General features: G+C 36.9%; 1 protein-coding gene across 2 annotated transcripts; it reads left to right on the plus strand.

Moving 5' to 3' along the window:
• Window positions 1–1,973: 1,973 nt before the first annotated feature.
• Window positions 1,974–16,775, plus strand: dok2l (docking protein 2-like). Of its 2 annotated transcripts, XM_079861672.1 has the most exons (6): window positions 1,974–2,215; window positions 3,603–3,899; window positions 4,024–4,141; window positions 13,084–13,256; window positions 14,671–15,596; window positions 16,334–16,698. In XM_079861672.1, the coding sequence occupies exons 1-5, from the start codon at window positions 2,156–2,158 to the stop codon at window positions 15,568–15,570; spliced, it is 1,548 nt and encodes a 515-aa protein (XP_079717798.1). In that variant the 5' UTR covers window positions 1,974–2,155; the 3' UTR covers window positions 15,571–15,596; window positions 16,334–16,698. The 2 variants fall into 2 exon arrangements, with proteins under 2 accessions (XP_079717798.1, XP_079717797.1); XM_079861671.1 differs by having other exon boundaries at window positions 14,671–16,775.
• Window positions 16,776–24,760: the final 7,985 nt, after the last annotated feature.

The following is a 24,760-nucleotide window of genomic DNA, read 5'->3' on the forward strand; positions in this document are numbered from 1 at the left end:
ATTTAATCTATGTTGATTATATGAAAAGTGAAAAGCATGAGTAAGATCATAATTTTGCGCAATATATCGGGAGACAAATGGAGTGGGCACAGTATAACTTTATGTCTACATATTTAGGATACAGATATTGTCTACAGATATTGGGTTCTGCCCAAAGTCAAGCAACATAAAAGTAACGTAAAAGTAACGAGTAACGTAAAAAGTTACTTTCCAAAGGGGGTAACTAAGTAAAGAAACGGATTACTTTTTTTAAAAAGTAACGAGTAACGAGCAAACACTACTTTTTAAAAGTAACTTCCCCAACACTGTACGCGATATAAATAAGAGATTCACTGTGCAGTGCGGACAACTTCAGTGTTTAGAGCTTTAGTGAGAGTGCAGAACGCGGTAAGTAAGTGATGGCTTTAAGGGAGGGCTATTGATCTAAATAATAGTTTTGTTTTTCATGCTTTTAGAGGACCAGTGGTTACGTTCACATTGTAAATTATAAAGAGTGATAATAACTGAATTTAAATGTGGGAGTAGTCCTGTGAGTCATGAAATTGCGATGACTGACAACATTCTGACATTCTAATAATGTAATGATTTTTGTTACATTTACACTTTAGTCATAAGTTTACAAACACCTTGATTAATCTCTAAAATGTTATATTTGTTTATTTATTAATAAGAAGGATCATAAAAACATTGTTTCTAGTTAAAACGGTGTTGTTATTGTTTAATAAAACAAACTATTAAAAACCTTTTGTTGTAACTGAAATAAAGCTAAAATAAAATGAAATATAAATAAAAACTTAAATGAAAAAAATCTTAAAATGAAAATGAAAAAAAAAACTATTTTAGTTTTTATGTTTTTCATTTTTCATATTGTAGTTAAAGTTTTAGTCATTTTATTGCGCTTTTGTTATTTTTATTAGTTTTTTTATTTTTATAAATATGTCTTTTTTAATACATTTTTATTTCAGTTTAGTTCTACTTGGTACTCCAATTTAGTACTTCAAGTGATGAGAATCAAGAAACGTTGCCTTGCCAACCGAATACACACACATACACACACACACACACACACACACACACACACACACACACACACACACACACACACACACACACACAGTTTTAGTCAACTAAAATAACCCTGTCACACCTCATGAAATGTTTCTCAGAAGTATTTTATGTCAGGTACCCAACCTACCTCCTAAAAGGTATGACTATGCAAAGCTGCTGCTGATTGGCCAGATGACACACAGCAGAATGTCACATGGCTAAAGATGGCCTTTGCACAGCTTGGTGTTTTCAGCTGGAAATATGGCCTTTTGACCCTTTTCGAAACGCACTGTAGTTCTGATACTAAACAAATGTACATTTCTTAGTGATTATTGAAAGACTAAGAAACTAGTTAGAGTTTCTAAACAATAGCGTTTAAGCAGCAGCAGCTCTTCAGTGTTTGTGATGTAATGTTTGTGAATGTGCTGTAATAGCTCATATTGGTCACAGAGGGGCGCTCTAGATACACGATCAGACTGTAGGCCTGAAGTCTTGTGTTCATTTGACATCCCCTGGTTAGTTTCCTGAATGTCATTTTCACATGACTTGAGGTGACAAAAGTACACATGCACAGTTTGATTTGCATACATTTATTTTTAAATTCCTATAAAATGATATTTAAAAAATCTTGCAGATCATGTTGATCTATTTGGACTGACATTGTTGGAATTGTAATAATGAAGAACTTTGCATTACATTTGCTGTTAGAGCACCAGTGAAAGATTTGAGGAAAAGCGAACCTTTCCAGGGATCCTGTGATTGATTCTGATGTGGCAGCTGTAGGATGTTGTTGAACGTGTTCACACTTTTCACAGTAGATACACAGTCTCCAGCCCTAAATAGTGTCAAACAGGAAGAATCATATGAGTAGGAAACCAACCCTACCACAGACATACAGACACACGCCCACTCATCTGACTTCTCCAAGTGACTGATTTAGACATCTTAGACAGGAAGTAAGGCTGACAATGTACCTAAGGTCAGTCCGCCATTCACAGCAATGCATCACATAGTGTTTCAAACAGTTTAAAAGCAAAGGGGAATCAAGGGAACCTAAAGAAAGTGAGAGAGAGGAGAGAAAAACAAGATAAAGGCCAGCTGAAGAACCATGGAGGAGGACATCAGGAGAAAAGGGACGCTTTACTTTCATCAGCAACGCTTCGGCAAGGTTAGACTCAATGTCCTTTTCAGAGCTGTAAAATATTGTGATTGTTTTCACCAGTTTTTTTCACAAGATAAACTAAAGACAAAATCACATTCACACTCTTGAATGGCTGTGGATTCAGCATGCATCGGCAGACTAAAGAGTGCGAAGAACTGTGGCCATACTGGCATAGAGTCCAAGAGCGCAAAACTGATCCCATTAACCAACATATAAATATAATAAAGATTACAATAAAACATATATGCGGTTTCCACAAAAATATTAAGCAGCACATTGTTTTCAACATTGATAATAATAAGAAATATTTCTTGAGTAAATTAGAATGATTTCTCAATGATCATGAGTAATGATGCTGAAAATTAAGGTCATCACAGGAATAAATGACATTTTAATAGACATTAAAATAAAAAAACAGTTATTTTAAATTGTAATAATATTCACAATATTACTGTTTTAATGTATTTTTGACCAAATAAATGCAGCCTTGGTCACTGTAAGAAACATTGCGTTTTACTGAACTTACGTTTTATTGTTCAAATATTTTATACACTCTAGCTCATCCTAATAGCTAATAATCATCACTAAAGTCAAAGACTTTTTGTCTTCATTTTGATGAGTACATCTTTATCTTATCTAACCTTTTTTAGAAATGTTTTGCTTGAAAGAGTTTTCATGCATTATTTCTTTAAAATAAATACTTTTTGGTTTGATATTTGTAATGCAATAACATACATTATGACTTTAGTGCTGTGTTTCTCAACTGGTGGGTCTGTATAAAAAGAAAAAGTTTTCCTATGCGAGACTTTTATTTTGAAAGACGAGACGTGAGTGAAAGTTGTTAACTCTTCTGTCAGACGAAGTTTAAGTAAATAGTGCGTAAGAAAAACGTTTAAAAAACGAAAAAAATATTGTCAGTCTATATGTTAGTGTAATTAGTCTAACTTTATTTTCGTAACTAGGCTAAATAACTAAATTCCATAATAAAAAGTCTCTCACTCACTAACCATGTATGCAAATGCAATTTCTAACCTTTACCCAAAATACCACAATATTTTCACTTTGTTCTACTTTCTAGTGCTCCAACCAGCTTAGGCTACTAACTAATGTAGCTAATAACAAAAACTATTTTGGAACTGCTAATACCTTATGTTGTTTATTCATCAGTGTTAGTGATATTCTTTCAGTTTATGTGTATGATAAGTAAAGTGGGTGTGTGTGTTTGTGTTAACCATTTTTGAGAAATACATTTGCTTGGGTCATGCTTAATGACTTATGGGTCCAATGGCCAAACCATTTGAAAACCACAGCTTGAGTGTATATAGGCTACGTTGTTTTCAAATAGCACCAACCGAGCGGCTAACAGACTATAATGTGCGTGTGTCCTCTTCAGCGATGGAGGAAGGTGTGGTGTGTGGTGGTGGCCGAGGGCAGGCGCAACGTCGCACGACTGGAGCTGTACGAGCACAAATACTCCTCCATCAAACAGGGCCACACCAAACGCAAACCCGACTACAAACAGGTGATCCGGCTGCGAGAATGCATCCGCATATCAGAGAGCGAGATGGCGGACCGCCCCAAAGACTGCGCCGCCTTTCTTATCGAGACCTCAGATAAACTTTACGTCTTCGCTTCCCACCTTTCAGAGGTGAAGGACTGGATCAGGAGTCTGTGCGAGCAGGCGTTCCCTGTAGGTTGAATGGCATCAAATCACAGCACATAATGATGATGAGCGTTTTGCTAATTGCTTGTAACACATAATGGACACATTCAGGTACAGATGTCACACTTTAAAACCACTTAATGCTTTTCAGAACATCGAGGCTGAACAAAGATTACCGAGAGAGAGTTGCATCTATGATCCTGTTACTGTAAGCAGTTCCAATGCCAGAGAAATGCAGGAAAACTCTCTCTATGACACGGCAGAGAGCGGTAAGCCAGTTCATGTCACGCTAACAACCGACATATACGTTATAAATGATTATAAAATCACCCTTTCTTTACATTTCATCTACCTTTAACATTGTAAATAAGGTTGCACAAGCATATGATGACCTTAAGGTACTGCAAACCCAAGGGTAAACTTTCTCAGCTTAACCCTTTCATGCAAGTTTTCAACATATTACAAAAATGAAACAATGCAAATATAAAAAAATGTGACATTAAAAAGTGTATAAATCACTGTCCAACAGCGACACCAGCAGGTAAAGTTACAGTAGAGTCCACGTCTCTGCATGGTGCCTCCCCTGAGCCCTTTGACTTTTAACAGACCCCCTAAAGCGTGCGCTGGGTTTAGTGGGGGGTAATGGAGAATGAATGGGGGAAAATCACTTGAGAGGAGGCAATGCTTCCATCACACTATGATTGGATATGATTGGTTCTTGCGATAAATACCGCCTCTTTTTCGTGCGTGTTTTGCATTCGCAAATTGGTCTCAATGAACTACATTATGGCATCAATGGGAATATATATAAACTGTAGGGCTTTGCCTCCTCATTTCAGAAAACCATTGCATGCCACTGGTTTCAATGAATCCAAGTTCAAAAACACTTTAATTTTCTCATAATATGCACTGCAGCATTACCTCTTTTCTCACAGTGTCTGAAACAATTCGATCAAGGATTCTCTCTAAACCCCCCCTTTCTTGAGAGTTTACTCTGCTCTGATTGGTCAGATGGTCCAGTCTGTTGTGATTGGTCTACTCTGCTCTGATTGGTCAGATGGCCCAGTCTATTGTGATTGGTCTACTCTGCTCTGATTGGTCAGATGGCCCAGTCTGTTGTGATTGGTCTACTCTGCTCTGATTGGTCAGATGGTCCAGTCTATTGTGATTGGTCTACTCCTTACAGTGCGTGTCAGAACCAAAGGTGCATTCACTCCATGTCGTAATTACCGCAATTACAAGATTCCAATTTGTAGAAAGCGGTCACGTCCGACTTGTACATGGCTGCAGATTCATTTAGGCGTTGATAATGTTGTCATTGGACGGCATATGAGTCAGAGGACAGCTCCAAGTAGAACATCATGTGTTGTCCTTTTGAAATTACAGTAATTATGACAAATTTCCGGTTACCATATCTGAATTTCAGTTCCGGTAGCTTCCTCAGTTATTGATACACAGTGATACGAACAGTAATGATGGCATCGTTCTTCTCGGGCAGCCAATGAAGACCATAGACTGACGTTATGCAAATTTGCTACAAACCTATACTTAGGTTTGAGCAGGAAGTGAGACTGGGGATGACTGATGACTCGTTTCAGGCAGTTCAGAATCAGTTCTTTCTTTTGGGAGACAATAACTTAATTACTTTACAATAACTTACTTTAACCTGCACTTTGACCTTTGAAACTTTGCAGACCTTTTACATTCACAAACACACTATATGAAAACTAATATCTGACAAAGCATAATAGGGCACTTTAAAATCTTTTTATTGATTTTTTCATGTTTTATGTATTTAAAGAGAATTGTGAAAATATCTAACCCCCCCCCCCCCCACTAAAAACAATGTTAATAACAATATTAATATCTAGCTATTTTTCATATATCTGGATGCTGCTTTAATACAGCTCACCCTAACATAATATTAGTGATGTTGGAGGGACAGAGAGGAGAGAGAGAAGCTATTTTAGTTTGTCCTGTTGCAAGGACGAACAGCCTCTTTTTCAAGGGAAACCTCAGGCCTGAGTCAAATTGCCCATTTGGGCCACAGGTGGCCAACCTTGATTCCATTAAAGGACAGGAAAGAGGGGACACTGTTTTCAGGTGTATGTATAGAGAGAGCTCATTCAGGGGAGACGACAAATGAAATGAAGCAGAGGGATGCAAGCTGTCCTCAAATTCACCCAAGGCGACTTCTTATTGACTTCCTGCTTCTTCCTTTTCATCTAGTTCAAGATTTCTATTGGTCCTTGAGTATCATTGACAACAGGGCACTTCTTTTGTGGCGCTTGCTAAGGCAAGCATCACTAGCACTATTACTAAGTTTTTGGTGCGTAACTTATCTCAGACATAACTGAAAAGCAATGAAAAAGAGTTGTGATTTTCCCCTGGTGGACAGTAAAACAGCCCAAACATCCAATAGAGTTACCTTGAATGAGGGTCCTGGGCCATATCTGAATCTGAATCGGTAAACAGTTAGCTAGCGAAACATCAACAGCAACTTACGATTTAGCTTGCAAAACATTAACATTAACAGTAACCACTGAGAGAGAGAGAGAGAGAGAGAGAGAGAGAGAGAGAGAGAATGGGGAAGGGAGGTGGATGAAACTTGTTTGACAGTAAATCAGCCCTTCATGAACTTCAAAATGTTTCTATTTTTGTCTGAGAAGGGGTGACGCATCACATCCTCATCTTTTTTTCTGTACGCCATGCCATCACACAGAACAGTTCTATATTGACTTCTCCCTTGACAAATAAGTACATGATTTAAAATAAAAATATATATTTTAAATATATATATATATATATATATTTATTACATGGCTTGGTTGAATTCTAATGTAGAATGCGGTGTGTTATTTCTTGATAACAGACCGCTGCGAAGTATAACACACCGTTGCCATGAAAAACAAAGCGTTGCTATGGACGCAGGATGCTAACCGTTCTGAACTTATTCTTAATGCAACAATGTGTAAAACAAGTTATAATAACACGTTATAAAAAGTATAGAGAAACCATTTTTAATTTGATACGTAATTGAAACGTAATTCTTGTATGAGCAATTAAAGGGAAATTTCCCCAAAAACTGTCCCTTTAAAAACGTGATATTGCTGCTTCAACTATTGAAAATGCGAGGGCATCCCCGGTTGCATACTACACATTTAGGCCTTCATCATTTTCCATTCATACATAACATTTGTATACTTTACACTGTATATGGCAGAAATAATATGAGAATGCCAGTATGCCATGTTGAACATATAGTCTCAATTTCCCAGTGTCCTTGGTTGAGGACTGAGCGAATAGCTTTTAATTATAAGCAAATTGCTAGACTTGGCAGAACATGAAGTGATTATGTTCATCATCCTTCTCTTAACTGTCTCTTAATTGCTTTTATATTTCATTTTCTCCTATGCACATTTTACAAAATGGCTATTATTCATATTAACTGTACAAATTAAGACGTCTTTGTATGGAAAAGATCTCAATCTAGTTGCCAAGATGACCCGAAATGCTTCACCATCTAGCTGCCAGAGTTTCTGAAACTCAGTGATGCTAAGTTTAAAGGTGCTAGATGTCAGACTCGCTGCAGTTTAAGAATAATTAGATTGCAACCTATGATAGATTTGATTGGACGAGCAGAAGTGTTTCAAGTCGGTAGGTTGTGTGTGGTGTATGATGTTTTATATAGAAGCTCGCTTTTCATCACAGAAAAAAACTGGAAGCAGGCAGAAACTAAACATGTTCAATTGCCTCCATGACCTTCACTTAATCAGAGAAGCAAACAGGCATCTATCTATCTATCTATCTATCTATCTATCTATCTATCTATCTATCTATCTATCTATCTATCTATCTATCTATCTATCTATCCATCTATCTATCCATCCATCCATCCATCCATCCATCCATCCATCCATCCATCCATCCATCCATCCATCCATCCATCCATCCATCCATCCATCCATCCATCCATCCATCCATCCATCCATCCATCCATCCATCTATAGTCTGTCCATCCGTCACCGGTCAAAAGCATGATTTAAAAAAAACAAAAAACTTTTATTCAGCAATGATGCATTAAATTGCTCAAAAGTAACAGTAAAAACATGTATTATGTCACTATATTATATATTATATACTACACATTATATAACATTACAGTATATAACTATAGTATGTAACATATACTATATTAATAACAAATATTTGCATAGATATTTCCTAAATGAAAACTTACTATGAGAGACAGTATATAAATAAAACAATATTATATTATATTAAATTATATAAACAGTATAAAATAAAAAATGGTAACATTTTGGCACAAAATTTGTTTAAGCTTCCACTTCATTTGACCCCCTTGAAAAATGTCAGATGCATTGCATTGTGGGATACAGTCTTCCATGTCATGTGCTCTGTCAAATACTACATATTGAAGGAAGTAAGAGTTCTATGCATACAAAATGAAATGTCAGGTGAAAATAGATTTCTAAAGACAAACAGAGTGTTTTGGGACAGCAAAGCTAGAATTGCAGTTCCTGTTGTATATTTTTAGTCGATAGATGCAACACCCATGGGCCAGATAAGAAGGAAGTGGTATTTTTTTCTCTGATCTATACTTTGAGAGTCAAGTATCAGCAGCTCGCAGCTGGAATCGTATTTTCGTGCCTTTCCTTCCCGAGAAGCCCCCGACTCATCTACTGAATCCGCTGCGCAGTCTCTGAATCTTATGCAGGTGTTACAGTTTAACATTGAGGTGAACTTCACACTGGCCTTGTGGTGGTCTCTAATAATACCCCCGGTGCTGCTGTGGTTCGACTGTGCCTTTGATGGTTTTAAAGCGTAGAACACAAACAGTCAACCAAATTAGTGGCAAAAATGTTTTTGATCACGCATTGTTTGCGATGTTTGAAATTGGCACTTAAGAAGACTGAAAGAAGACACTTAAGACATGTAAAAATAACTATACACATATGCACAATTAAACTGATGGCTAATTAATGTATAGTTTCTTCTGATTTGCGTAATATGCTGATGAACTGGTTCTGTTAAGACTCTTTTTAATCAGTGACCCAACAATCAGAGGCTGATTAACACTTGGCAGATCTCATCAGACACCCTTGAAATCAAGATGGGCACCGGGAGTCAGTTTAACATAAATGAACACATTAAAGTAATTGTCAAGTCCTGCTTTGCACCAAAGCACGACTCAGGAAAAAATGATAAAAACAAAAGGTTTGCACGATTTTTTCACCCGTCCAAATTGACAGCTTAGTCACCTAAACAAAACTCCTTGTCAACAGCTCTATTAAAAATCAAGGGCGTTCAAGTGAATGATGGTGGCGTACAATTAAAAGACAATAGCTCTATTTCAAGACCTAGTGTGCTCCGTTGCTGCCTACATAGACACTTAAATGTAATGGAACCTCATTAGTGACAGATTCGAAACGCCCTACATATGTGCATTGTACAAATTGTGCTTATCGCCCAAGCAAAATAGTTATTTTCTATTAGACTTAACTATTTTATATCCAAATGGGTCCTGAATAATTATATTGATAATCAACATTTATCTCAGTTTGTCGCCATTTTGGATGTAAAAATTATGGGATTATGGGATTGCCTTCTCTATGCAATGCTGAATTTGGCCAAAATGAGGTATTTTATCTTTTGGAACATTTTGTGTGTGTGTGTGTGTGTCAGAAACGCAGCTTAAATGTATTTAAATGCTGTCTATGTAGTCAGCTCACTAGGTTTTCAAACAGAGCCAATGAATTTCATTTTCTACTATTGGTGCATTCAATTCTTCCTGAAAAGTAATGAGTTGGGAAGTTGTAATTTTAACATCAGGTGACATAATTTACTCACCCTCAAGCCATCCTTGGTGTATATGACTTTCTTCTTTCAGCCAAACACCATTGGAGTTATATTAAAAAATTACCTGGCTCTTCCAAGCTTTATAATGAATAGTAACTGAGATTTTGAAGCTCAAAAAAGTTCATCCATCCATCATAAAAGTAATCCATACGGCTCCAGTGGGTTAATAAAGGCCTTCTGAAGCGAAGCAATGTGTTTTTGTCAGAAAAAGATCCATATTTATAACTTGGCTTCTGGAGTTCTGGCCGAAGAGTGAACTCTGACCTGAAGCATGACATATTGACGAATGTGGAAGCGCAGAGGATAGAGCAAAACAAAACGCCCCTACATCCTACGTCATACGCCGGAACTCGAGTCTCGTGAACGCTTGGACGGCTGTTACCGGAAGCCAGTGATTACAGTTTATAAAGTTATAGTAATGGATACATTTCTTACAAAAATGCATCGCTTTTTAACCCCCTGGAGCAGTATGGATTACTTTTATGATGGATGGATGTGCTTTTTTGGGCTTCAAAATCTCAGTTACTATTCACTCCTTTTGTAAAGCTTGGAAGAGCCAGGATATTTTTTTAATATAACTCTGATTGTAATTGGCTGAAAGAAGAAAGTCATATACACCTAGGATGGCATGAGGGTGAGTAAATTATGGGATAATTTTCATTTTTGGGTGAACTTACCCTTTAATTGGACAAAGATGGTGATGTACCTTTTCTTCAAGAAATACAGCTAATTTGGCGAATTTGTATAAATTTGCCGCACTGACTGTTATGTTTAGGGGTGAACCTTCATGCTTAAATTTTTTTTCTACTTTCATACAACACAAAATACATTTCCATATAAATTCATACAAAATCGCCACCTCATAAAATAGTTATGTTTTCTCATGAGAACAGGTTTAAGGTGGTGCCTAGCTAACAGGGAACATTCTCAGAACTTTAGCTAACAGTCCGGCAAGGTTCTCTCAAAGTTATGAACAAACGTTCTTCCAGTAACATTAATTGAATTTTTGTTCAAAGTTATCCGGTCTTTAATACTGTTCTCAAAACGTTAGCACAAAAACATTATTTATAGGCTACATCATTCGTTTCAGTTCGTCTAACGTTTTTAAGAAGATACTAATTGTTTCAGAATGTTGAAGAACATTCAAAAGTTACGTTCCCATAATGTTTGCAAAATTCTAAAAGAGAATGTTCCCTAACGTTCATATAACCATAAAAATGTTTTAAAACATTTTAAACACTGAAAGTTTTGAACGTTCAAAGAATATTCAGAAATAACGTTTTCATAACTTAAAGGAGAACTCCAGTCAATTTTAACATTGAGCTCATTTTTTTGTAAATTTGGAGTGCTGTCAGTACAGAGAACAACGACAAAAATCGGTGTTGCCTACACCGTGTTATCCTCTTTTTAAAATTTGCACCCTGTTGACTTCAATGGGGCAAGTTTTAAACCTGCTTTTAGCCTCTTAACATCCTTGATGTGTCATTACAAGTGCACAGGTCATGTGAGTGATTCCTTCAGAGTGAACACGGTGAATCTGACTGCAGTAGATGTGAAAGATATGAATAAAAATGATATTTATTTAGCCAGCGCTCATACCTGTATTTACATCCTGTTTTCGGTCGAAGTCCATAGTAATCGATTGTCGAGTTCACGCGCGTGATCATAGGTACTAAACCAATGCGCGTGAACTCGACAATCGATTACTATGGACTTCGACCGAAAACAGGATGTAAATACAGGTATGAGCGCTGGCTAAATAAATATCACTTTTATTAATATCTTTCACATCTACTGCAGTCAGATTCACCGTGTTCACTCTGAAGGAATCACTCACATGACCTGTGCACTTGTAATGACACATCAAGGATGTTAAGAGGCTAAAAGCAGGTTTAAAACTTGCCCCATTGTAGTCAACAGGGTGCAAATTTTAAAAAGAGGATAACACGGTGTAGGCAACACCGATTTTTGCCGTTGTTCTCTGTATTGACAGCACTCCAAATGTACAAAAAAATGAGCTCAATGTTAAAATTGACCGGAGTTCTCCTTTAATGGGAACGTTAGCAAAATGTACTTAATTGAGGTTTGGCAATAAGTTCCTGCTTATTTTTTTTAAGTAACTCAACTCAGTAAAAACAAATGTATGTGTGCATACACTAGAATGATTGTTAATCCAGTGGAAGAACATTGTCTGCACAGATAAGAATAATTGCGGACAATTACTGGTGAATAACACCTGCTAATGCATCTAATCTTTCACTATGTGTGTTAGTGTTAAAACATCAAATGAAGAAGACATGCAAAGGACAAAATAAAATGATTCTTGTTCATCATCCAGTTAAATCTGAAGCTTAAAATCTGACACTAACTACAGCATGTGTCCAGTGAGTCATTAAGGAGTCGTGCTTGACGCATGTGTCACCTGTATCTCCAGATATGAGAACTGTGTACTGCTGCATGTAACATTCTCCCTTAGCGGCACTGCGAACGAGAGCGAACGGAGAAAACAAGTACATTTGACATTCACGGTCATGGGTGAGGCCTCACAGGGCAACAAGCCAACAGTCTGAGAGCTTGTTTCATCCTGGAAGATGTAGAGCGAGGAGGAAGAGGCTCAGAAAATGACAGCTGTGAACATCAACCGAAGGAACAAAGGCTGAAGTTAGACGGGTCTGCCTTCTCTGGCTTCTTCCTGCTCCTGTGGACATCCAATTTTGAATTTCAAAGCTTTCTCCAGAGGAAAAGCAATAGGTTGTGTTCCCTGCTGACTTCGGGTGCAATACCTTTCAGTGACTTGTGATTCAGCTATATTGTACTTGCACCCATGAAAGTTCAGAAGTTGAAATTGTGGGAGTGGATGGAAATGTTTAAAGGAACAGCTCATCCCAAACGGTGCTTTAAACTCCTATGACTTTCTTTCTTCTGTTGAATACAAAAGAAGTTTAGCAGAATGATCTTTTTACATGTAATAAATGAGTTGGTGATTTTATACTGAAAGCTTCAAATAGAGCAAAAAATCATCACTGAATTATCATAACATCAACACAAAAGTACCATTAAAGTTGTACAAGTAGGACATATGATTAATGTGCTTATTAGCCACATGACACGCAAACACCAAAGGCTTTTTGACTGTTTGGCATAAATTACATCAAACTGCAACTAAGTGTTAAAAAGAAAAAAGGGTGAACAAATATTTTGTACAGTTCCTTATTTTATTGTGTTTTAGGGGCCGTTCAAACTGCACACGACAAGATATTCACATGTTTGTTGTTTATTTCTTCCTGATTTCATTTTGTGCGAACACTCACAAGTTTCTTTTGTCTTGCAGTTCGAGATTATCTGGTTATAGCAGTGGCCACAGAGGCTGCCATTCGGTGCAATCTGTACGGGGACTATTTCCTTACTCCCCTGCAGGACTGCTTAATCCTGAAGGACGTCAAAACTAAGGAAGTGCTTTTCAAATGGCCGTACTGTTACGTAAGGAAGTTTGGACAAGACACGGTAAGCTGGTGTCACTTTAAATTTGTGGTTAATGACATGGTGCTATTTTTTCATATCTTCAATTTATATAATATATATGGGGTGTAATATTCACAATGATGACGATACCTCACACCTCCTCACAGTCACGGTTCTGAATGTTTTTGGTATAGAAGGGGGAAAAACAATTAATTAAAACATGTTTTTTTAATAAACCGTGGCTTAATGAACAAACTATGTCTGTAGTTACATTTTAAATAGTCTGTCAATATTGCAGCAACTGGCAGCAACACACTTGCAATTTGAAGTGTTTACTCTTTTGGAAGTGAAAAATGTTAGCTAAATATTTTAAAATAAGGTTAGAATTATTGCGCTCCCATTCTTATACGCTCTATCTGACGTGCATACACGCGCTGGCACTCGTTCATTGAAGTCTACTAAGTTGAAAATAGACTTGCTGTCAGGATAATCCTGTATGTGAAAATGGAAATTGCAGGAATTTGTAACATTTACAGTTAAGTATACAACAGATACTAGCTGAAGAAAGCTAGTATCAGTTTTCACAGAAATATTAGGCAGCACAACTGTTTAACATTAATAATAAAAACATTTCTTGAGCATGAAGTCCACATATTAGAATGATTTTTGAAGGATCATGTGACAAAATTCAACTTTGTCACAGGTATAAATTAAAGTAGAAAACAGTTATTTTAAATTAAAATAATATTTCACAATATTACCGTTTTTACTATATGTATTACAGTAAATCTAAAATGAACAACTTTCATATGTGGTGCAACCAACATGCAGAAAAAAAAAAAATCCTTAACAGGAAATGGCACCATTTCACGGTGTGGTGCAGAAGACAAAGACGAGTCAGAAGTTCCAATGCAAACTTTTACTCGCAATATAAATCATAAAGGTACATCGAAGGTTCACACACTTAATACGACTTAGCTCAGACAATGAACGAGGCAACACACAGGACTTCAAATACATAGGGAAACAGATCAGGGATACGAGACACAGCCGACAAGACTAATGAGGAAACAGATGTGACAGATGAACTAATCAAGGTTACCGTGGAAACAAATGAGTGGCGGGAAAACAGAACAAAGGAAGACATGTGACTAATGAAAACAAGACTCAGACAGAAACACAACTGTGACCAGTGTAATATTTATTTTAAAATATATAACATACTTTTGTGCATACATGTATAAAGATGAAAGGAAGAGCGTTAGTGTTGTCAGTGTGCAGGTGTGAGATTTTTTTTGAAAACAATTTCCTCATTTAAACATATTGAATTTAATTTGCATGCCTTTTCTCATGGGAAACAAACAGCCTTTCTTTATTAACGCCCGAGTGATTGTGGACAAACATCTCTGGTCTGAAATAGATTTCATAACTTTCCCTTCTCTTTTCTTTCCCTCAGCTGTCTTTTTCCTTTGAGGCTGGTCGCAGATGTGAGTCCGGCGAGGGGAATTTCGAGTTTGCAACCCATCAGGGTGAAAGACTGTTCAGTGTTGTTAGTGCATCCATCCAGAATCTGCCAAGACCTTCCACAGCCAAGCCGAACAGCCTTGACCGTGCAGAACAAAGTAGAGATCAAGAAACCGTGGCCACGGATGAAACGTACAACTACGAAATAGAAACTCAAAACTCTGACTTTTTACCTGAGGGCAAGATGCAGAGAGCAGTTCAGCGTCCATCAAAAATGCTCAACCCTGCTTGGAGGAGCTTTTCTTTGAATGCAATTGAGCCACAAAGCGAAAGTCAAGTGATGAGCATTGACACCGACCTCGAGAATAAGGAAGCTGTCTACGCCACGGTGTCAAAAGCTCAGCCAAAAGCCACTTCCCCTTCAGACCCTAAAATGCACTGGCAAAACCTGAGAAAATCTCTCCAGAAGTCTGCTTCTTTCCAAGACGCTTTCCAGACCAACGCTGACATTGCGCAGTCGTTTGATTTCGAGATCTCCCGGGAAGAGGGTGCACGTGAAGAGACGAGGCCCACGGAAGATTTGACTGACTTGTTGGGTGATTCCATCCAGCAATTAGCAATTAATAACGCATTACAGGACATCAGTGCGGAGCCAATTTATGCAGATCCACAGGATTTCCAAGCCAGAGCTGAGTGGGTTGTCAGTGCTGTGTGTGAATCAGAGGAGGTCATCGAGGCTAATCAAAGAGCTCATGATGGGGCAGACCTCCTAGCTGAGCATGACTTCTTCTACAGCCCACAGGCCATGGCTGCCCCCTCCAACCACATGCAAAGTCTAGATGATACGGATTCAACTTATGACAATTTGATGTTGACGGGGAGGCGCATATAATGGCATTTCTCACTCAAAATCAAGGGGTAATTAATAAGAATTGTACCTGTTTGAATATACACTATATGGACAAAATGATTGGAACAGACATGTTAATGATTGAATTCAGGTGTTTCAATCAAGCTCCTATCCATGCAGTCTGCATTTACAAAAAAAGTAATGCAGTTTCAACACTTTTTTTAACATCAGTACCTGAACCTCACAAATGCTCTAAAAAATCCCACATTCTCATGTGTCCCAATACTTCTGTCCATAAAGGGTGTAATGGTACACGTATTCGTACAGAACTTTTGTGTACCAAATGAATACAGCGTTGTTTTAACCACTGCATGTGCAGAACTTGTGTGCGTGGAATGTAGTTTCAAACTCTTGAGTTTGCCCCCTACTAGGATGGGATAGTATAGTTTATGTCGATATACTTTGATGAATCTAAAACATATCTTATCTTAATCTGAATCTAATCTTCAAACGCATTCATAAGCTTACATTGCTTTCCTTACTGTCAGATGCGTGTGTTGTTTTCCCTTCACTACCATTTCTAACTATTAACTAATTGAATAACTTTTAAACTAGTGATTGTACAATGCAGCAGTAGTTTACATTATTAACATTATTTACTGAGAAAATATGCTTTCTTTTTATATGCTGTCTTCGGCTAAGAGTGTGGATGGGGGTCATTATTGGGTCTGCGCTTGGTGAAAAACAACAAAACCTCTCCTGTCACTTCATGTATCATGTTTTTCCACTTAATACCCTCTTCCAGGAAATCTTTGATTGCTAGCCGGAGAAATGTTCATGAAATCCGCTCGACTGTAATGGAACAGTAACAGTTGGTGGGACATGCATTGGCTGCGGTCTGTCTCTTGCAGACTGATTTAATTAACTGTGCGAAGGGACCTGCGGCTCCAAGCTGATTGGGATCCCGACCTGCCTGAGTATGAAGATGTCACAGCGCTTCATTCATCTCGTGCTGTCTGTCACTCTCTCCGCTGAGATGACGCCTGCTGGATCAGACTGATGTGGAGTGTGCAGAATGATGCCGTTTGGAGGGCTTTAGTTTAATGAATTTCATACTCTACTGAAAAAGTGTGTTCATTTAATCATCGGATGGTTAATAAAAGCAATTGTAAAAAATAAAACTAGTAATCATCTATTATTAAATAACGTACACACCAGGATTTGTACACACATTTTTTTTTGACTGATAATTATAAAAAATTAAAATATATAAATATTTCTTTTTCATATATGATTTTTGCAGTTATTACTTTATGAAGATGTGAAAATACATTTGGAGATGTTTTCTTTTTAGCTCTATCAGGGGTGCAACGATACCCTCATGTCACGATTCGATACGAATCACGATACTGAACTCATGATACGATATTATTGCGATACTCCAAAACATATGATAAAAGGTTAACAAAAAATGTACTGTTGATTCAAATGCTAAATTTGATATTACATTGGGGGTGTAAATGAATAGGCTTGGACTTGGTGCTGGTAACCCAATGCACAGGACAATGGTGACACCAGAATAAAAATATTCATGATTCTGAAGCTGAAAATACAGAATTATTTGAGATGAATATGCTTGCACTCTGTCACTGACTAGACTAGATATTTAAAATAATATAGGCCACTTTTTACTGGTAACATAAGACATTTGGCATTATCAGGACCCACAAATATATATTCCCCCATTGCATTATTTATTATACATAATATTCAACGTTTAATGTAGTACTGAAACACAGTCTCTCACAGTAATCTATCTATCTATCTATCTATCTATCTATCTATCTATCTATCTATCTATCTATCTATCTATCTATCTATCTATCTATCTATCTATCTATCTATCTATCTATCTATCTCAGACAGATAGATGGATAAAGAGTCAGTCAGATAGTCATCATGAACATGTATCGTACAGACAGATATTCATGTTCACGTTATATATTCTGACAAGACAAGGAAAAACAGCATTTTTAGCACCAATATTTAATTCCCTAATCTGCAACACAAATATTATAGATGTGCTTCGTATTTCTGAATTCTAATATTGGAATTCATATGAAGAACAAGTTTTACCCACCTTTTAATGTCCACTTTGATGGACTGGCACTAGGGGGCAGTCTCTCTCTCCCAACACATAATGACTGATATTTTGCAGAATACTTTTTTGCAGATGTAAAATATGAAATGATCAATTTGATACGAGTCTCCAGAGAAACCAATGAGATATGTTGCTCTGATGTGATTTTGCATTCGGAGACATTGCAATGAAAACTAGTCTTTCTTGAAGTTTGATATTCTATTTTCCCCTGACAGGGTTAGGTCAGGAGAAAATACAGCTGCATAACTGCAAAAAGAATCTGTCAGGTTAGTCTGCACCTGTGAAATCCTAACAAATGAAAAGCCAAAATGCTTTTGTATTATGTATACTTCGACCAAAACTAGTGAATTCCAGTGCCTTAATTAGACAAATGGCAACACCACAAGTGTAAATGAGAGCAGACTGTGGAAAAACAGCCCAAAGGCAAACGCAACGCATTATCTTCAGAGGAGCGCTTTCACGGGCCAGAGGATGTTCAGTGACACCGTTTGCTTCAGCGGTTGACCTTCGAGCTCAGGCCATCAAATGCCTCCTGTTAAGAAACACAGCAAACCCGCATCAGACTTGCAGTAAACATGATACCAACTTAAGGTAACACATTTCACTTCATCATCCTGCACGAAAAATATTAGACCTGGTTATATTATATCCTGTAGTCATCATTAATCTTCAGAGAGTTATTTCTATGGGTGACCTTGGTAATCTACAATAGGTCTGAGAACTCTTGCTTATGATGTTGTTGAAATAAATCATGCTAGAAATTATATATATAACATTTTTGTTTTATCCATGATATTGTACTCAAATAAATGTAGCTTTGGTGAACATAAGGGACTTCTTACTATTTTTTAAAAATATATTTTGTTAAGAGGATTGATTACAATATTTTAGCATATAATATCACCTTTTAAAAGCAGTCTTATTATATTCAGTGCCATTTTTTCTATGAGCATGAATATACATCATATAAACCCTTCTTTCAACACAAGGTGATGTAATACGTTGTAATTATGAGATTACCTGATAATGAGCTCCACTCTGGGAATCTAGTGTCTTTTCTTAAACTTGGCATATTCTGGAGCGTGTGCTTTTTCTTTTTTGCACTCTTTTCATACTCTCCATCTAGGGACAAATGTGGCATGTCCTACGTACCTCGGGGTCTGTCAGTACAATTCACCATGTGCTCTCACACTAAACATTCATCTCTACTTTAAAGTAACAGTTCACCCAAAAAAATTACATTTCTGTCATTTACTCACCCCCACATCATTTCAAACCCATATGAATCTGTTTTTAAGGTAGGACCCAAGAATATCCTTAGAAAAATGTCCTAAAAAATCACTCTTGAACTGAAGATTTATCTCAAAAGAATGATTAGTGCATCATATGCTGCTACTTCTCTCATTAATGCACCAGGATGAGAATATCATCTTAAAATTCATTAAATTTGTTACAAAACTATCACATGACTTCAAAAGACTTTGAATATAGTGTATGAATCATATAAACCACTAACTGTATTCTGATTATGAGTATTTGAAATAAAACCTTTTAAGAAATATAATCTAAGTACAAGTATTTCATTTTTGGAATCTGATAATGTAATCCAGATTACATAATTATAATCAGTAACTTCCCAGCACTGTATATATATATAAATATATATATAGTGCTGTCAAATCGATTCATTATGACTAATAATAAACTTTTTTTTTTGCTTTTTGACATTTTGGAGCTTGACAGCCCCATTCATTTCCATTATTAAAAAAAAGAGTGGTCAGAATATTGCTCAAAAATTTACATTTAATGTTCCACAGAAGAAAGAAAATCATTCAGGTTTGCAAAGACAGGAGGATGAGAGATATTACAGAATTGTCATGTTTAGTTGAACTATCCCTTTAAAGTCCCCCCCCCAAAAAAGTCTCCTTCCTGCTTGGATGTGGCCGTAATTAGAAGTCAGATCTATAGGAGCTCCTCCACCCCTGTCATCCGACAGCTTCAGAAGGATCTCACAGATAAAACCAGCTAGAAGTTTAATGAGCCTTTTCTCTTGCTTTCCCTGGATGTGAATGTCGCACTGAGACTCCACACAGGCTTTCACAGCACTTGCTAAAAGCGTGTATAACCCCCCCTCCCTTTGCTCAAGTTTTCGGTGGGAAAGTGCTAAGGCGTCCCGGTCGCTTTCTTACACTGCTGTAGTCTGTGGGTGGTTGGTAATCTGATTAGCCAAAGTGTTCACCCTCGCCCTATTCCTTTACACCAGGGGGAGAGGAGATGATGGATGTTTTTTATCGCTTTTGTTGGAAACATACCAGAGGACAGTCAAGTACATAAACGTGCGCACACACTATATATTTGCTTGGCAGAGCGGATTGTAGTGGGATTACTTAAACGGATATGCAAATGAACTACAAGTTGAGTAAATGACTTAATCTCAGATTTACATTTATGTGCATAATGTAAAAATCACTTTGTTAATCAGTAATCCAGAAATCCACAATCCTATCCACCCACAGAAGGGCGAATTTACAGTAATTTACAGTAAAGCAAATTTAAAGTAGTTTCGCCACTTTTATTGGTGGCGTTTTAGAGCTAAAACCTGCCTCTTATTTATTAAAGCTACACTGTGTAAGATTTTCTCCCATCTAGCAGTGAAATTGTATATGACTACCAACTGAATATTACTTTCTAGCACCTCCCATTCCAAGGACGTTTTAACTCCTACGGTGGCCGTATTATTCCAAGATTAACATGGCTTCCAGTTCAACTTCGTCCATGAGTGTTCCTTCAAGTGAAGAGGTTACTTAAGAAAACTATGAACTACACTGTTAGCAATTGATGTAATTTTTACAATAAATTTTACAACAACATATTGTATTCATGTTTTTATTGTAAATGCAAATGCATGATGGGAAATTTATGTACAGTCCTGTAATTTTATTGCAACTACACTGTAGACGCATTATTTTACAGCCACCGCATAGCATTGTGGGATCGCTGCTGTTTGAATTTTGAAATTGCGCGCGGCCAACGGTACCACAGAATTGCCACATTTTTGGAAGAAGAACACATCTCAGGTATATGAAACGTTAACATGAAATCTCTTTTATAAGTATATGGATATATTAATACCGTTGATATGAGTGAGTGCTGCTGATTGTTTCGTTTGGTATATTTCAGTGACGTTCGCCCCGAGTCGACTAAAAACAACCTGAACTGACCGCAGTGAAGTGGCGTCTTCTTACTCAATCCATACAGAAAAGGAACCACATGCAGGTGTAAGGTACGAGATATTCACAATTTTTTGTTTGGTATATTTCTCAGTGACATTGGCTAGAGTAAAGTTAGATCCCTATAACGTTAGCTCAACTCGCCCCGACTCGACTCGCTCACTCCCGGTATAAACATCACAAACTGACCCCGGTGAAGTGGCGGTGTCTTACTCAATCCATAAGGGAAAAGGTAGGCTAAGTTACCACATCACATCAGGTACAAGACACTAGATATTCACAATGGAAAAACAAACATGGTGAGTCGAGCGGAGCTTGTAACGTAACTTTTAACGTTAATGGAAAACCACCACAATGACGATAGCTCAAATAATGTTAGCACAAAAAGTTAGACTGTAAAAATAAGCATTAACGTTACCCCCGTAAGATTCCTTAGCTCAGATTATTATTGCATTGATTACACGTGCTACTGGGCAGGCTGTTACGTTAGCTAAGTATTAGGACTTCTGTTTTGTAATCGGGGGTCTTGAAGTCGTGGTGGTTTACACACTTAGCATAAACGTAACGTTAGCTTGTATATTTTACGGTCGCTGAATACTTACAGAATTAAATGAAGATACCAGCATTGTCATTTAATTAAAGCCCATATTTCAAATAACCTTTGCTTGTGTTTACAAGCAAACGTAAACGTTATTTGAAATATGGGCTTCAATTAAATGACTGCTGGTATCTTCATTTAATTCTGTAAGTTAGCTATAGCTGTGATAAAAGCTGAATATAGCATCTGTTCAGATGTTATAACTTTACTTTGTGCTTGGCCAACCAGGGTGGAAGAGCAGTTGTGTAATGTCTTTATATAAAATAAACTGCGCGTGCGCAACTTAAACCTCCAACCAGCATCGTCATTAAATATTTTTTTCGGAGCCTGGGTTCTGTTGAAAGGCTGTCACTGCTCTCTTTGTCTTCAGAGAATGCAGCAAATTATCAGTAGTATTAAAATCAAGTTAACCATTTAGTTTTTCTCAAATTATATGTGGCTGCCTGGCAGACTGTATGGAATATTAAAATAATAATAGATTTGTAATTGGTATTTGTTGTGTAATTGGTAATACATTTGGTAATGTTTACATTTTGTATTCCCTAGCCCTCCGCCACAGCTGCTGATATCCAGAGAGAGACCCTACCCAGCACACCTTGCTTAATTGTACAAGGTATATTCTTCCCTTATTTTGTTAAAAGGGTAGTTCACTTTTAAATGAAAATTACCCCATGATTTACTTACCTTCAAACCATTCTTTCTGACAAATACAATCCGAGTTATACAAAAACAAAACCTGACACTTCCAAGCTTTACATTGGCAGTGGATCAGTTTGAAGCTCAAAAAAGTGCATCTATCCATCATAACAGTGCTCCACGAGGCTCTGAGGGGTTAAAATAGGCCTCCTGAAGCGAAGAGTTTGTGTAAGAAAAATATCCATATTTAACACGTTACAAAGTAAAATTCTAGCTTACGGCCAAACAGCCATACGCAGTCTACTTGCAGTCAAAGTGCAACTTGCGCAACTCATGACGTCAGAAGTAGCGTAGTGTGTCATGGCGTAGTGTAAATATCAGCAGTACATTGTATTACTTGCATAAGTTGCGCTTTAGAGTAAAATCTGTATGTTATTGTTCTTTTGGCCGGAAGCTAGTTATTTTACTTCATGTACGAAAAATATTAATATTTAAAACTTTACAAACTCATTGCTTTGCTTCAGAAGGCCTTTATTATTAACCCCTCAGAACTGTGTGAATCACTTTTATGATGGATAGATGCACTTTTCTGAGCTTCAAACTGATGTTGCAATCCACTGCCATTATAAAGCTCTGAAGCATCAGGGTGTTTATTAATATAACTCCGATTGTAAATATATTGTGAATTTTAACCGTTTCAGCCAGGTCAGGATTTCTTTTTCAAATGGTTAAAATGTGCATTAAAAAGTTGGATGGAGACCCAGCTATTACTGTTAAGTGTCTGTTCTACCTAGAGTTGGTATTCCCATACAGGACATTTATGTGTAAACAGAAGAGTCTGACGGACAGCAGTTTAACATTGCGACTTTCATTAATTAATTAAATAAAACACTTTGAAGTGTGGTTAAGGTATTTAGCAGATGCTTTTGTCCAAAGCGTCATTCAATATACAATGCATACATGCGTGCAATGACGTTATATATTTACAAAAAAACAATGTAAAAGCCAATGTAATTCTAAATGTTAAAGGGTTAGTTCACCCAAAAATGAAAATTATGTCATTAATGACTCACCCTCATGTCGTTCCAAGCCCGTAAGACCTCCGTTCATCTTCAGAACACAGTTTAAGATATTTTAGATTTAGTCCAAGAGCTTTCTGTCCCTCCATTGAAAATGTATGTACGGTATACTGTCCATGTCCAGAAAGCTAATAAAGACATCATCAAAGTAGTCCATGTGACATCAGTGGGTTAGTTAGAATGTTTTGAAGCATCAAAAATACATTTTGGTCCAAAAATAACAAAAACTACAACTTTATTCAGCATTGTATTCTCTTCTGGGTCTGTTGTCAATCCGGGTTCACGACTCCGCAGTGACGCTGCTGACGTAAGACGCTGTATTCAAGCTATTTTACATTGTTCCTCTGTGTCGAAATCCTTAGACATGTTTGCGAAGATTGTTTTGTTTACAGCGTGCGTCTGTAAACGCAGACTGTAAACGAAGACTGTAAACGAAGCTCGGGCGCACCAGATAACACGTCAGCAGCGTCACTGCGGAGTCGTGAATGCAGATGGACAACAGACCCAGAAGAGAATACAATGCTGAATAAAGTTGTAGTTTTTGTTATTTTTGGACCAAAATGTATTTCCGATGCTGTTCAAACCAATTGTACATTGTAAATAACTTAAATATGTTTTGAATAATTTTGTTGTTGTTGCTTTATTATCATTTACAGCTGATTGAGAGAGGAATTAAAGCATGGCTATACTGTATATATTTTTTTCCCTGCAACATATTCCAGGTCTGAACGGGTTAAATTAAGCCACTGCATTATTTTCAGCACAGAATGTGGTTTTGCAGTGGGAGTATTTGATAAACATAATTTTAAGTCTCTAACATTATTTACAGTAAACTCAACTTCTTTCTATGCAAATTTGGGTTGTTATAGAATGCACATTATTTAAACAACTCAGTGCTATTTGCCTGCTGCCATTTAAGGGTTAGTTCACCCAAAAATTACAATTCTGTCACCATTTACTCGTCCTCATATCGTTCCAAACCCATATGACTTTATTTCTTCCATTGAACATCATATAAGATAGAAGATATTCTGAGAAATGTCTTTTTGAGAAATTGTTTACAATGGAAAACCATTGATAGTCCACTTTAGACTAACTAACTAACTAACTATTTTCAACACCGATAATAATAAGAACTGTTTCTTGAGTATCAAATCAGCGTATTAGAATGATTTCTGAAGGATCATGTGACACTGACAACTGTATTAATGATGCTGAAAATCCAGCTTTACATAGAAAAAGAGAAAGCTATTTTAATTTGTGATAATATTTCACAATATTACTGGTTTTACTGTATTTTTGATTAAATAAATGCAGCCTTGGTGAGCATAAGAGACTCAAAAACATTGAAAAAAGAAGGCTGTCAATTAGAACTGCATTATTCATATACTTTATTGTCAATAAATACCTTGAGATGGCTTGAAAAATACAAAAAAACGTTTCTGCTTTTTATTCAGCTGCTGCTACAGAATAGAGCTGGTAAGTCCCGCCCCTTCCGCTAACCCCACTGGACCTCTAGGTTGAAAAA

Source organism: Squalius cephalus, assembly GCF_949319135.1.
Source record: "Squalius cephalus genome assembly, chromosome: 24".
Taxonomy (NCBI): Eukaryota; Metazoa; Chordata; class Actinopteri; order Cypriniformes; family Leuciscidae; genus Squalius; species Squalius cephalus.